This window comes from Pongo abelii, chromosome 19 (genome assembly GCF_028885655.2).
Source record: "Pongo abelii isolate AG06213 chromosome 19, NHGRI_mPonAbe1-v2.0_pri, whole genome shotgun sequence".
NCBI classification, from domain to species: Eukaryota; Metazoa; Chordata; class Mammalia; order Primates; family Hominidae; genus Pongo; species Pongo abelii.
Genome location: NC_072004.2, coordinates 3,308,255 through 3,322,625, shown reverse-complemented (window position 1 = coordinate 3,322,625; position 14,371 = coordinate 3,308,255). Strand labels below are relative to the sequence as shown.

The window sequence follows — 14,371 nt, the reverse complement described above, 5'->3', positions numbered from 1 at the left end:
TGAACTTTACTTGTTTATCAATGATGTGAGCAACTTCTTTGCTGAATCGGATACTAGTTTGCAAATACCAAAAGAATATTCTGTTGATATTTTTGTGCTATACACAATGTAGAGGCTGCAGACAGAACACATTTTAAAATTTAATCTGGATTAATAGTTTCTCCATCACTCTCTTAAATCATTTAGATCTAGATATCAACAAAACAATGAGTCAATCTCTGATTTGTGGCATTTACCAGTTTTCATGATGTAAATACAGTAGTCCCCCCTTATTCTTGGGGGAGATGTTCTAAGACCCCCCATGAATGCCTGAAACTGCAGATAGTACCAAACCTTATATAATATGCTATGTTTTTTCCTATACATATATATCTATGCAAATAATGAAAATATACTATACAATACAGTTTATTGTAAATTCCACTTAGCCAGTTGAGTCTTAGAATAATTTTTTTCTTTTTCTTTTTTTTCTTTTTTTTTGTGACTGAGTCTTGCTCTGTTGCCCAGGCTGGAGTGCAATAGTGCGATCTTGGCTCACTGCAACCTCCACCTCCTGGGCTCGAGCAGTTCTCCCGCCCCAGCCTCCTGAGTAGCTGGGACTACAGTCACTCACCATGCCCAGCTAATTTTTGTATTTTTAGTAGAGATGGGGTTTCGCCATGTTGGCCAGGCTGGTCTCCAACTCTTGACCTCAGGTGATTTGCCTGCCTCAGCCTCCCAAAGTGCTGGGGGGGAAAAAAAGCAACAAATTATTCTAAGACTTAACTGGCTATGCAGAATTTATAAAACTTATTTTATAAATTAGGCACAGTGAGATTAATGGCAATAACTAACAGAACAATGATAACAATATACCGTAATCAAAGTATGTGAATGTTGTCTCTCTCAGAATATTGTATTGTGTGTAATATTTCTGGGTCTTAGTTGACCACAGGCAACCAAAACTGCAGAAAGTGAAATAGAAGAGAAGGGCAGACTACTGTTCTCCTCTCAGGGCCAATTTCCAGCTACCAACATTATGTTACTGGACATGGAGTAAGGGAGAAACACGTAGATCCACATTGCTCTAGAATTCCCGCCATATGGCTATGATAGAGATAAGTAACCTCAAAAGCACACACAATTGTAAATATAATGAAATAACTGGACAGGGATGAGTTTTGAACATTTATTGTCTTTGTTTTATTAAATTAAATTGATTAATTAATTAATTAATTTTTTGAGACGGAGTCTTGCTCTGCCTCCCAGGCTGGAGTGCAGTGGCGCGATCTAGGCTCGCTGCAACCCCTTCCTCCTGGGTTCAAGCAATTCTCCCGCTTCCGCCTCTGGAGTAGCTGGGATTACAGGTGCATGCCACCACACCAGCTAATTTTTGTATTTTTAGTAGAGACGGGGTTTCGCCATGTTGGCCAGGCTGGCCTCCAACTCCTGACCTCAGGCAATCCACCCACCTCAGCCTCTCAAAGTGTTGGGATTACAGGCGTGAGTCACTGCGCCCAGCCTGTCTTTGTTTTAAATATAACTTATTTTATTTAATTGTAAGTTTATATGGTTTAATTTTTTGGCAATACAAATAATAATTTCTTTACCCCCAGCTTTATTGAGGTATAGTTGACATATATAATTGTATAAATTTAAGTTGTACAACGTGAGGATTTGATATAGGTATATACTGTGAAATGATTTCCAATTTCCAATTAGTTAACACACCCATCACCTCACATAGTTGCCATTTCTTTGTGTGTGGTGAGAACATTTATGATCTATTCTCTTAGCAAATTTCTAGTACACAACACAGTATTGTTAACTATAGTCATCATGCTGTCCGTTAGATCCGCAGAACTTATTCATCTTATAACTGAAAGTTTGATTTAGTTCTGAATAATGGCTGTGTTTAGCAACCACCCACAAGCTTCATAAGAATTTAACAATCAGCTCTTGCGAGCTGTTCTGAGCTGGCTCCAGCATGCCACTGCCCCCAGGAAGTGTAAGGATTCCAGGTGTGAGACCCTATGGTGAAAGGTACATGGTGAATCACAGGGAGAAGAGAACCTGGGGCTGAAGCAGAAACAGAAGGCTTCCTGGAGTAGGAGGGATCCAGTGCTGAGCCTTGGAGCATCAGGAGGATTTGGCTGGGGGAAGGGAGAGTGGCCCAAGTGAAGAGACAGTTAGGGTGGGGGGTGGGAGAGGGTGGGAAGCAGGAAGATCAGGGTACCGTGAATATGTGCTTGCACCTTACACTTGAATTATGTTTATTTCTTTATAGGTCATTTTGCATGATGTTCTGAAGTTCTTGTTCGTATATATCGTGTTTTTGCTTGGATTTGGAGTAGGTAATTGACTTATAAATAATAGTAACTCCCACATTTATAAACACTTTATACAGATGTCAAAATGACAAAGTGCATGGCAGCCTCGGCAACAATTAGACCAGCTACCAGTGGGGCACTTGCCATGCTTGGCATTTTCCAAGCATTACCTTTTTACTTCTCTCAACAACTTGATCAAGTGAGAATCATCACCCCAATCATAAGGTAACTGAGGCTTAGAGACTCCAGGATTCAAACTAGGCCAGCCACTCATAATCCAACTTCACCATGCGGTATATACCTCTGGCTTTCCCATTCATTGCTTACGTGGCCCTCACGACCTAAGATAGGTTCTGCAAGTGTTTTCAGCCCCATTTTAACAGATGGGGAAACTAAAGTCCACAGAAACTCAATTGATGGTCTTTGCAAAGTAGGAGCAAATTAATGCCCGGAGGTGATTTCCGTTGGATTTCACATCATGTTACTCTCACAGTTTGCTTTAGATATAACTGTGAGAGCCTGTCTGGTTTGCTGGGACCAGGAAGGAGCCCCCTCTTAAAATCTCCCCATTTACAACAGAAGGAACAGCACCATCTGGTTGCATTTCTAACCTCTGCATAGAGAGATATTATTTTCCCCCACGTACCAGTTGCTTTTTTTTCTTTTCTTCAGTGACCATTGACATTTGAAATTAGGTAGCTGTTTCCATCTGTCTGGTACCTTTTCTGGGTCACAATTTGCTTATTTATTTGCTCCTTCACCTGCTTGTTTATTCATCCATCTATTTACTCTCTCATTTAATTTGCTCATCCACCTATCTATCCATCCATCCATCCATCCATCCAATCATCCATCCATCCATCCATCCATCTAATCATCCATCCATCGATCCATCCATTGATCTATCCATCCATCCATCCATCCATCCATCCATCCATCCATCCATCCAATCATCCATCCATCCATCCAGTCATCCATCCATTCATCCACTTAATCATCCATCCATCGATCAATCAGTCCATCCATCCATTTATCCATCCATCCATCCATCCATCCATCCATCTAATCATCCATCCATCCATCCATCCATCCATCCATCCATCCATCCAATCATCTATCCATCCATCTAATCATCATCTATCCATCCATCCATCCATCCATCCATCCATCCATCCATCCATGCAATCATCCATCCATCCATCCATCCATCCATCCCTTCATCTAATCATCCATCCCTCCATCCATCCCTCCATATCCATCCATCCATCCATCCATCCATCCATCCATCCATCCAACCATTCAGCAGTGAACCTCTACTGTGGTGTGTTGGAAAGAAGGGAAGTGTGAGCCTGGTCTTGCTCACAGGGAACTCACAACAGAGCATTAGGAGGAGACTCAGGATCTTACAGCCTTGAGGGAGGTGACCCAGGCTAGAGGAAGTCATGAGCTCAAAGACTAGCTGGGGAGCCAGGGACACACACATGGATTATAATTAGTGGCTCTGCAAGGCTGCAAGTGATCAAGGGCAGACTGTGGGGTAGAGGAAGGAGAGAAGACTCTAGGCTTTGTTAGGTGGAAGGGCTTTCTGCAGGAGGCCAGGGCAGATAAGGCAGCCTGATGAGGCTTTGAGAGGACCTGAAACTGGAGATGGGATTTAATGGCCAGAGAGGAGGCAGCAGGCTTGTCGTGTGGGCAAATACACGCAAGCTTGTAGAATAATTCACCAGATGGAGAGCTGAGGAGAGCACCCTGTTATGTTCCCCCAGCCCTGGCCTCACTGATCGAGAAGTGTCCCAAAGACAACAAGGACCGCAGCTCTTACGGCAGTTTCAGCGACGCAGTGCTGGAACTCTTCAAGCTCACCATAGGCCTGGGTGACCTGAACATCCAGCAGAACTCCAAGTATCCCATTCTCTTTCTGTTCCTGCTCATCACCTATGTCATCCTCACCTTTGTTCTGCTCCTCAACATGCTCATTGCTCTGATGGGTGAGACTGTGGAGAACGTCTCCAAGGAGAGCGAGCGCATCTGGCGCCTGCAGGTGAGTCTAGACAGAGACTCCACTGTGGGGGCCTCCACGGGACTCAGTTCAGCACATGGTCATTGACTACTACTGTCAGCACCAGTGGGTCTGCGGTGGGGCCTGAGAATCTGCACAAGCTCCTCGGTGTGTGGCCAGGTTTGAGGACCTAGCCTTAGCCTAGGTTCTTTGAGTGTAGGGTCTAGGGAGTGTGGCTGTGCAACAGAATGTGTAGAAAAACTCAGGCTCATGGGGGTACTCTGCTAAGGGTTAACAGTGTGATGTGTGGATGTTGAAGTTTGACCTTAGGTTGCATTAAGAGGAGTACAGCATCTAGGACAATGGAGGTGACAGTTCTGCTCTATTCCATCCTGGCTTGAACACTCTTACATGCTGAGGAAACCAATGCGTAGGATGGGTCCAGAGGTGGTAACCAGGTTTGGGAGAGGACTGGAGACTGCCTCTTAAGAAATGGTTGTTGGCAGCCGGGCATGGTGGCTCACCCCTGTAATCTTAGCACTTTGGAAGGCAGAAGTGGGTGGATCACCTGAGGTCAAGAGTTTCAGACCAGCTTGGCCAACAATGGTGAAACCTCATCTCTACTAAAAATACAAAAACTAGCCAGGTGTGGTAGTACGCGCCTGTAATCCCAGCTGCTCTGGATGCTGAGGCAGGAGAATCGCTTGAACCCAGGGGGTGGAGGTTGCAGCGAGTTGGGATCGTGCCATTGCACTCCAGCCTGGGTGACAGAGCAAAAACTCTGTCTCAAAAAAAGAAAAAACAGAAAATAAATGCTCATTGAAAAAGGTGAGCGTGCCTTCGGATATCTGCAGAGCAACCTGTGAAAGAGGGAGCAAATCCCTTCTGTGGTCCCGGAAGGCAGATGTACATGGGGGTACTACAGGGAGAAAAGCTTTGACGTCACACATGGAAGTTTCTTGTTATTAAGGCCCTCCTTTTTTTTTTTTGAGACAGGGTCTTGCTCTGTCACCCAGGCTGGAGTGCAGTGGCACGATATCAGCTCACTGCAACCTCTGCCTCCCGGGCTCAAGCGATTCTCCCACCTCAGCCTCCCAAGTAGCTGGGATTACAGGCACACGCCACCACACCTGGGTCATTTTTGTATTTTTTGTAGAGATGGGGTTTCACCATGTTGCCCAGGCTGGCCTCTTACTCCTGAGCTCAAAGTGATTCACCCGCCTCAGCCTCCCAAAGTGTTGGGATTACAGGTGTGAGCCACTGCGCCAGGCCAAGGCCTTCTTAATTGGTTTGTTGATACTGTTCAAGAGAGATTGGAAAAATTATGGCCAGGAAACTGCAGAGAGGTTCCAAGCCTGGGAGGGGGTGGGACTAAATGATGTTTGAACGGTCCTCTGCCATGGGATTCCAGGACCCCAGCACTGTCAGATAGGAAGCTCCTGGGCTTTCAGAAATATTATTTATATCATGGAGTTTCGCTCTGTCACCTAGGCTGGAGTGCAATGGTGGGATCTCGGCTCACTGCAACCTCCAACCTCCAGGTTCAAGTGATTCTCCTGCCTCAGCCTCCTGAGTAGCTGGGATTATAGGCACCTGACACACGCCTAGCTAATTTTTGTGTTTTTAGTAGAGACAGGGTTTCGCCATGTTGGCCAGGCTGGTCTCGAACTCCTGACCTCAGGTGATCCACCCGCCTTGGCCTCCCAAAGTGCTGGGATTACAGGCATGAGCCATCGTGCTCAGCCCTGATTTTTGTGTTTTCAGTAGAAACGGGGTTTCGCCATGTTGGCCAGGCTGGTCTCGAACTTTTGACCTCAGGTGATACACCCACCTTGGCCTCCCAAAGTGCTGGGATTATAGGCATGAGCCACTGTGCCCGGCCTGCTTTTTTGTCTTTGAATTCTGTAGATTAGCCAAACCCTTGCGATCTATGCATTAAGCATGAGGTGAGGGTGGAGTGGGCTCCGTGACAGTGTGTGTGCACTTGTGTGTGCTTGTGAGTGTGAATGCCTACTCCTTAGACTTGCTTATGTACCCAGAGAGCCAGGACCATCTTGGAGTTTGAGAAAATGTTACCAGAATGGCTGAGGAGCAGATTCCGGATGGGAGAGCTGTGCAAAGTGGCTGAGGAAGATTTCCGACTGTGTTTGCGGTAACAAAGGGAGAAGGGCCCTGGGGTGGTGGTCTTTGGGGTGGGTAGAGAGGGGCAGGTCGGTGACAGGATGTTAGAGAAACAGTGCCGCCACTTGCTCACCATAACCACAGCTACTGTCTCTTCCAGTGGCCTCCTCAGAAGAAGGAATTTGCTTATGGGGTTGCAGGCCCTGGGATGGGGGTTCCCGAGCTTCAGAAGAGAAAGAGAAGGAGACTGCCAACAGTGGCTCCCCTCTCTGCATTTTTCTTTCTTTCTTTTTTTTTTTTTTTGAGATGGAGTTTTGCTCTTATTGCCCGGGCTGGAGTGCAATGGCGCGATCTTGGCTCATTGCAACCTCTGCCTCCTGGGTTCAAGTGATTCTCCTGCCTCAGCCCCCCTGAGTAGCTGGGATTACAGGCATGTGCCACCACACCCGGCTAATTTTGTATTTTTAGTAGAGGCAGACTTTCACTATGTTGGCCAGGCTGGTCTCGAACTCCCGACCTCAGGTGATCCACCCACCTTGGCCTCCCAAAGTGCTGGGATTACAGGCGTGAGCCACCGCACCCAGCCCCTCTCTCTGCCTTTTTAGAGGTGCCTCCATGGTCTCTCTCTGTTCGCTATCTGGTTTAGGGGAGATCTGCTTGGTACTCCTTTTCTTGCTGTTTACCCTGTGTGAGTTCCTGTGACCCTGGGTGACTTGAGGCCCCTTTTACCCCTGGCAGATGGAAAGTGACATGGCTACTTTGACAGATCTCTGGCTTTTTTATTTTTTTTTTAAAGTCCTTACATATCCTATGACCACTTTTTCTTTTCCTTTTCTTTTTTTTTTTTTTAAACAGAGTTCCAGGCTAGAGTGCAGTGGTGCGATCTCGGCTCACTGCAACCTCCGCCTCCCTGGTTCAAGTGATTCTCATGCCTCAGCCTCCCCAGTAGCTGGGACTACAGGCACACGCCAGCACGCCTGGATAATTTTTGTATTTTTAGTAGAGACGGGGTTTCATCACGTTGGCCAGGCTGGTCTTGAACTCCTGGCCTCAAGTGATCCACCCCTCACTCAGCCTCCCAAAGTGCTGGGATTACAGGCGTGAGACACGGTGCCCGGCCCCATGAACACCTTTTCTGATAAGCCCACCTCTTCCTACCCTGACCCAACTGCCTGAGCCTACGGACAACCTTCTTTGAGTATGACCATACCTTAACCCACTTCTCTGACTGAAACCCCACCCCGTGGAAAGCATCATTTCTGACTGCAATTATTACCCTAACAAACAGTTCTGATGCCACCCTCACTCTAGAGATGTTCTCTGGGTGTGAATTTAAGTCACATCAATGCCTATGGCTGTATTCTAACACCTCAGACGCCACCCACTCTTGTTGGGGCATAGACCCTAACCACAGGCTCTTTGTGCCTCCTCAACGCCTGCTACACTTGGAGTTTAATCTGCACACCCTCGCAGCCCGGGCCCTCCCTCTGTCTGTCCCCGCTTCCCCTTGGGCTGTTACCAGTCAGGCACAGCAGCTGTTGTCTGAAATTGGACCCTTTACACCTGTCTAAGAAACTTGCAGGATTTCCGAGTTCCCTGCAATGGAAGGACAACTGATTCTCTGAGGCCTGGGGACGTGGAGATGGGGATAGAGTTTGAACTCCAACAACTTTGGTGTGACCCCTTGGGTCAGAGGTGCTCCTGATGTCTAGGACAGACAGAAGGGGAGCTGTGTAGACACCGGGACATCCCAAAACAGGGCTATTTGTTTGTACTCAGTGAGGCACTGGTGAAATAGTAAGAATGATGATCACACTTGCAGGATCAATGAGGTGAAGTGGACTGAATGGAAGACGCACGTCTCCTTCCTTAACGAAGACCCGGGGCCTGTAAGACGAACAGGTACTGTCGCTGTGAGGTGACATGGTGTCCGCTCCTGTCTCAGACCTTGAACAGATCAAGTCTAAGGGTCCTGACTTTCCCCATCTGTCAAATGGGAGGGTTGAATGGAAATGCTTCTTAGGTCTCTTCCAGCTCTGACTTTTAGAACCCTAGTTGGCACAACTTTTAAAATGGTGTAGCCCTAAGCCATAGAAACACATCATGCAGGCCGGGCACGGTGGCTTGTGCCTGTAATCCCAGCACTTTGGGAGGCCGAGTCGGGTGAATCACCTGAGGTCAGGAGTTTGAGACCAGCCTGGCCAACATGGTGAAACTCTGTCTCTACTGAAGATACAAAAATTAGCTGAACGTGGTGGCAGGTGCCTATAATCCCAGCTACTCGAGAGGCTGAGTCAGGAGAATTGCTTGAACCTGGGAGGTGGAGGTTGCAGTGAGCTGAGATCACACCACTGCACTCCAGCCTGGGTGACAAGAGTGAAACTCCATCTCAAAAAAGAAAAAAAGAAAAAGAAAAAAAAAAACACATTATGCAGAGTGATATATTTCTAAAATGTATATTTTTTAAAAAGCAGATTTCAACAAAATCCAAGATTCTTCCAGGAACAACAGCAAAACCACTCTCAATGCATTTGAAGAAATAGAGGAATTCCCGGAAACGTCGGTGTAGAAGTGGAACCCAGAGCTGGTGTGCGCGTGCGCTGTCTGGCGCCGCAGGCGGAGTCACCGACTCCGTGCGAGAGGCTTTGAGGGATGATGGAGTCCGGCTCTGCTGCCCTAGAAGCAGAGTGCACCCTCATGCTCAGTGCTCAGTGGGTGTCTGAACTGAGGGGCAGTTATCAATTTGTCTGAGTGGGAAACATCCTGGATTTTGTTACTTGGCAAACAGTTGGTGTAAACCTACAGCCAGCAGCAGTCTGGAGCCTGGGAGCCTCCTGAAGTCCCGGGTGAAGCCTCTGGTTTTACCAATTGCAGGTCGGCTTGGCTGGGAGAGATGGATGGCAGGAAAGGGGCAGGAGTCTTGAGGAGCGGGAGAGGAGTCTTTCCTCCTGCCAGCTTCCCCCTTCAGCCCCAACCCCAGCCCACACATTGTACCATCTCTTCTGCTGTGACTGGGTTGCCTGAATTTGTGGGAGACCCTTGATCCCACCCCAGAGTGTGCGGGGGACGGAGGTAAGACGGATATCCTGGGGGAGGAGGGGAATGCGCTCTGGAAACACCCTTCCGGAACCCTTCGGGGAAAAGGAGACCATCCTTGGAGTGAACGTCCCCTGACACCCCAAGGTTCAAACTGTCTCAAACTGAGAGTTGTTTTTAGTAGCATAATTAACACAGTGTTTTAATTTTCAATATGGAAAAGACATTTCAGTTGAGAATGAAAATTATTACAATGAAGTATGTGATTTTAAAAGTGGAGACAGATTAGGGGGCTTTGGGGCTGGATGTAAGTATTATATATTTGGCCTCAGGGTGCCCAGAGCAAGACAAAAAGCTTTTCTTCACACACACAAAAGTCTGCATGAGACACGCCGGGCAAGTCCTGCTGGGCCGCGGCGATCTGGGTGAAAGGGCCTGGCTCTTTTCCTCGTCCTGGCCTCACAGTAGCGTATGCCTCTGTGCTGGGATCGTGGCTTCCGCTGAAGCAGAAATAGCAGCTGCTCGATCGATATCATCTTGGAACTCAGCAGTTAGTCGCATACCTCAGTATGTCTCATGGGGGGAATTTAACAAAATGCCTCAACTGCTTTGGTACGAAGTATTTTTTTTTTTATTTTAACTGTGAATTTTGAAGCTGAAGGGGAAGCTTGTGAGAGAAAAGCATTTGCCAAGACTTGGAGCTTATTTTTAGGTCCTCATCCTCTGATGTTCTCCTTCTGAAATGACACGGAGTCAGTCTGGGGGGCAGAAGTGAAGTGGAGATGGAAGGATTTTCCAGGTGACTGGGACCGAAACCACCAGAAAATCCACTCTGCCGCCATTATCTGGTGAAAGGATTCATGTAAAAATGTTCGAGGTGGAATTATAAAAATAGTAACCATAAATGTTAATCTTAAATGGCAGAAATAGCAATTTGGCCTTCAGATAACATGGCAATTGATTAGTTCATCTGGCTTGAGGCAAACTGAAGAGTCCGGGCCTAGCAGTGCACTCTAGTCCAGTTTCTCTGCCCTGGGCCACTCTGTGTGCCAGACTAGCTGGACAGATAGAGACTCTGTGCCCCTGATGGGGCCGGTTGGGGAGAGGTGGGCTGGGGTGTGTGAGGCTTCACAATCCACAGCAGCCCCTGCCCTCCCAGCTGACCCAGGGAGTAACCACGTGCTCTAAGCCACAGTGGTCGGGGCTGGGCATGGGCCTCTGGAGAAAAGATTTGAGGGGGACTGTCCTAGAGGCAGGAGGTGCAGATGTGTTCCAGAATGGGCAGAACTAGGAAATTGAGAAAGATTTTGGCTCAGTAGAATCCAGCAACTGCTCCAGATGTTGGAGATGTTTAAGCAGAAGCTAGCTGAGCACTTAATGAGGAATGTTGTTGAAAATGGTCATTGGAAGAAGTTTAAGGTCCCTTTTAGCCTGGAGATTGTACAAATCAGCATTCCACATCTGGAGTTAGCTACCCGCATTAAGCCTGAACAGACATCTTGGTCTGAAAGGAAGTGGTTTGGATTCATGATGCCGTGCTCTGCACTATGGAGCTGGAAATTCCAGAATTGCTTTGACTCAGATATTAATGAAGAAAGTCATATCCATTAATGGATAAAGCCATATCTGTTATGGATAAAGCCATATCCAGAATTGCTTTGACTCAGATGTTAATGGATAAAGCCATATCCAGAATTGCTTTGACTCAGATGTCAATGGATAAAGCCAATTATTGATTTCTATTTGCCTAACCTGCCAGCTTTTGTCCAAGTGGGGAATGGAGAGCTATATGGATGTTTGTCATCTCACATGTTTTGGTGATCTGCTGTCTGTGGGTCTGGATGGAATTTGTTGGCAAGACCATTTTCTGTATTGGATATTCTTCCCAACAGTGTCCACCCCAAAAGGCTTTCAGCCAAAAGGTCTGAGCCTAGGTAGGTTTACCAAGGGAAGCCATGAGTCAAGAAGCATCAGAGTGAAAAGGACCACTTCCTTCATTTTACCCCCAGAGGCTAATGTTCCGAGAGGAATGTGTACTTGGGCAGAGTCGTGCAGGAAGGTCATATCAGAGCTGTGGAGGCTGGAGTGTCCTGATTCTTGGACCACAGATGTCTCCCTGAGACATTATTTATTTATTTTTTAAAAGCACAGTTATTCCATCATTTTGAGTCTTTGTAGTTGGCTTATATTGGGGGGGCAGGACTATTTTCTCAGGTGTCTCATTTGGCAGTCAACATTGTCCCCTATGTTCCCTATGACTAGTTGAAAATTCAAGTGTGCCTACAGGGGTGCACAAAACCACACCCACACCCACCCACATACCCCCACACCCCCACCCCCTCCCCCACACACACCTACACCCCATTGAACCCGTGGGTCTATCAGGACATCCTAAAACTCCGTGATTGACATTTCAGTAATTTCAGGGGAAGGCGTTTTCCAGGGATGGGGTCTCCCAGGCTCAGATAGTGCCTTTGGCTGCAAATGCTCCTTTAGCTAAACTTTTCCTCAGGAAGAATTCATTATTCTAGACATTATGTGATATATCCGTTTGGAATAAAAGGTGCTTAACCTTCCTCCCTGGGATGTGGGAGAAGGTGCTGGAGGTTGTACTGTGAAGTCTTTAAGCTCTTAGAAGGCTCCAGCCTGAGAGAGCCCAGTATTATTGACATTCCTTTCCTTCCTCAAGGCCTGGTGACCTGTGTCCTTTCGCTCTGGGCAGGGCCCAGGTAGATGGGCCGTCCTCCGGGCCTGTAAGCTGTACTTGATTTCTGCATTGATTTACATATTTTTTACTGTGATGTTGGTTCCAAACACAGAATTGTCACGCCGTCTCCCTGAATGTGCCGGATCCTTGTAAATTCTCATTTACCTACTTGTTCTTAGTGGTGGGTGTGTGTGTGTGTGAAACTCTATGTTCAAGAAAGAAATCATACAAAGAGTAAGAACATGTTTGTGCCATTGAAGACATGGTTTTTTGATTTCTAATAAATATTTATTTTGCTTTGTTACGGCCACGTTTTGTCCTTGCCTTAGGTGTGCCAATGTGCAGACTGACTAGAAACCCTAGAGTGTTGTTAACAGGAGTGGGTAAAGGGAAGGCCAGTTTTTGGACCTGAAGCATTATCATTGGTTCCGGCTTAGGAACAGAGCCAGCAAGCCGTAAGACATGTCACCTTTGTACGTATTTGCATCTCAAAGCGCATTCACATCAGGTAGCCAATTTGAACCACTCAGCAGCTTTGGAAGCAGTTTGAGTAAAAGGAGACTCAGGGGCTTGAAGCGATGTGCCCAGGGATTCACAGCCAGATAATGTCAGTGGTTCAGGCCACGAAAGCCCTCAAAGAGTGCTCTATCCACTTCTGCACAGCAAAACAAACTACCATCAGAGTGAACAGCAACCTACAGAATAGGAAAAAATTTTTGCCATCTACCCATCTGACAAAGGTCTAATATCCAGAATTTACAAGTAACTTAAACATATTTACAAGAAAAAAACAAACAACCCCATCAAAAAGTGGGCAAAGGATATGAACAGACACTTCTCAAAAGAAGACATTTACATGGCCAACAAACATGAAAAAAAGCTCATCATCACTGGTCATTAGAGAAATGCAAATCAAAACCACAGTGAGATACCATCTCACGCCAGTCAAAATGGTGATTATTAAAAAGTCAGGAAACAATAGATGCTGGAGAGGCTGTGGAGAAATAGGAACACTTTTACACTGTTGGTGGGAATGCAAATTAGTTCAACAATTGTGGAAGACAGTATGGCGATTCCTCAAAGATCCAGAACCAGAAATACCATTTGACCCAGCAATCCCATTACTGAGTATACACCCAAAGGAATGTAAATCATTCTACTATAAAGACACCTGCACACATATGTTTATTGCAGCACTATTTACAATAGCAAAGACATGGAACCAACCCAAATGCCCATCAATGATAGACTGGATAAAGAAAATGTGTTATATTTACACCATGGAATACTATACAGCCATAAAAAGGAATGAGATCATGTCTTTTGTAGGAACATGGATGAAGCTGGAAGCCATCATCCTCAGCAAACTAACACAGGAACAGAACCAAACACCACATGTTCTCACTCATAAGTGGAGTTGAACATTGAGAACATATGGATGCAGAGAGGGGAACAACACACACCAGGGCCTGTTGGGGGGTAGGGGGTGAGAGGAGGGAGCTTAGAGGATGGATCGATAGGTGCAGCAAAGCACCATGGCACACGTATACCTATGTAACAAACCTGCATGTTCTGCACCTGTATCCCCCTCCTTTTTTTTGGAAGAAATAAAAAAAAAGAGGGCTCTATCCATCATGGCTGTTGGCTGTCAAATTATTTTGAGTGAATAGAAACCCATGGTTCCACCTGGAGAACAGAAGGTGTAAATCCGTCCTGTCCGCCACACATGATTTTCACGAGGAGGCAATGAGAGAATGGATAGGAAAGAGCTGACGTTGTTACTATCATTATTGCCGATCAGCCTAATTCATAGGTATATTCAGTTCTTCATTCTTTTGAGTGATTTCATAAGGATGGCAGTTCTCAACTTGAATGCTTGTCTTGGTGGGTTGTGGAACTTGCAACCAATTTGTTAATAAGTGAAATACTGCATTTGGTGAATTATTTACTTAATTCAGATGATTCCCAGAATAACTTCCTTCACTGGGATGTATCTTGTTGAGTGGCAACAAAACAGGGATTGTACGTGATTCACATCCTAGCTTAGTAGGCGTTAGTCCAAAACCTAGGAATGTGCCATCCATGGGGATGTTTTGGGTGGACGGGTAGAAAAAGGGTGGAAACCCTTGTCATAGGATATATTTCTGGGAAGGAGATGCCTAGGTCAATAGATTTCAACATTTTTATTGTTTTTGATAC

The 14,371-nt window shown here is 46.3% G+C and overlaps 1 protein-coding gene across 2 annotated transcripts in view; it reads left to right on the top strand.

Annotated features, from left to right (window-relative positions):
- The window catches only part of TRPV3 (transient receptor potential cation channel subfamily V member 3), a 49,010-nt gene extending 35,383 nt beyond the window's left edge, over window positions 1-13,627 (top strand). Inside the window, exons 14-18 of one of the 2 annotated variants that reach the window (XM_024235445.3) lie at window positions 2,267-2,333; window positions 4,076-4,350; window positions 6,348-6,460; window positions 8,252-8,331; window positions 8,904-13,627. In XM_024235445.3, coding sequence (XP_024091213.3) covers window positions 2,267-2,333; window positions 4,076-4,350; window positions 6,348-6,460; window positions 8,252-8,331; window positions 8,904-8,998 — 630 coding nt within the window. In that variant the 3' untranslated portion in view covers window positions 8,999-13,627. Of the gene's footprint in view, window positions 1-2,266; window positions 2,334-4,075; window positions 4,351-6,347; window positions 6,461-8,251; window positions 8,332-8,900 lie in introns of both variants that reach the window. The other variant, XM_024235444.3, reaches the window with a different exon arrangement.
- Window positions 13,628-14,371: the final 744 nt, after the last annotated feature.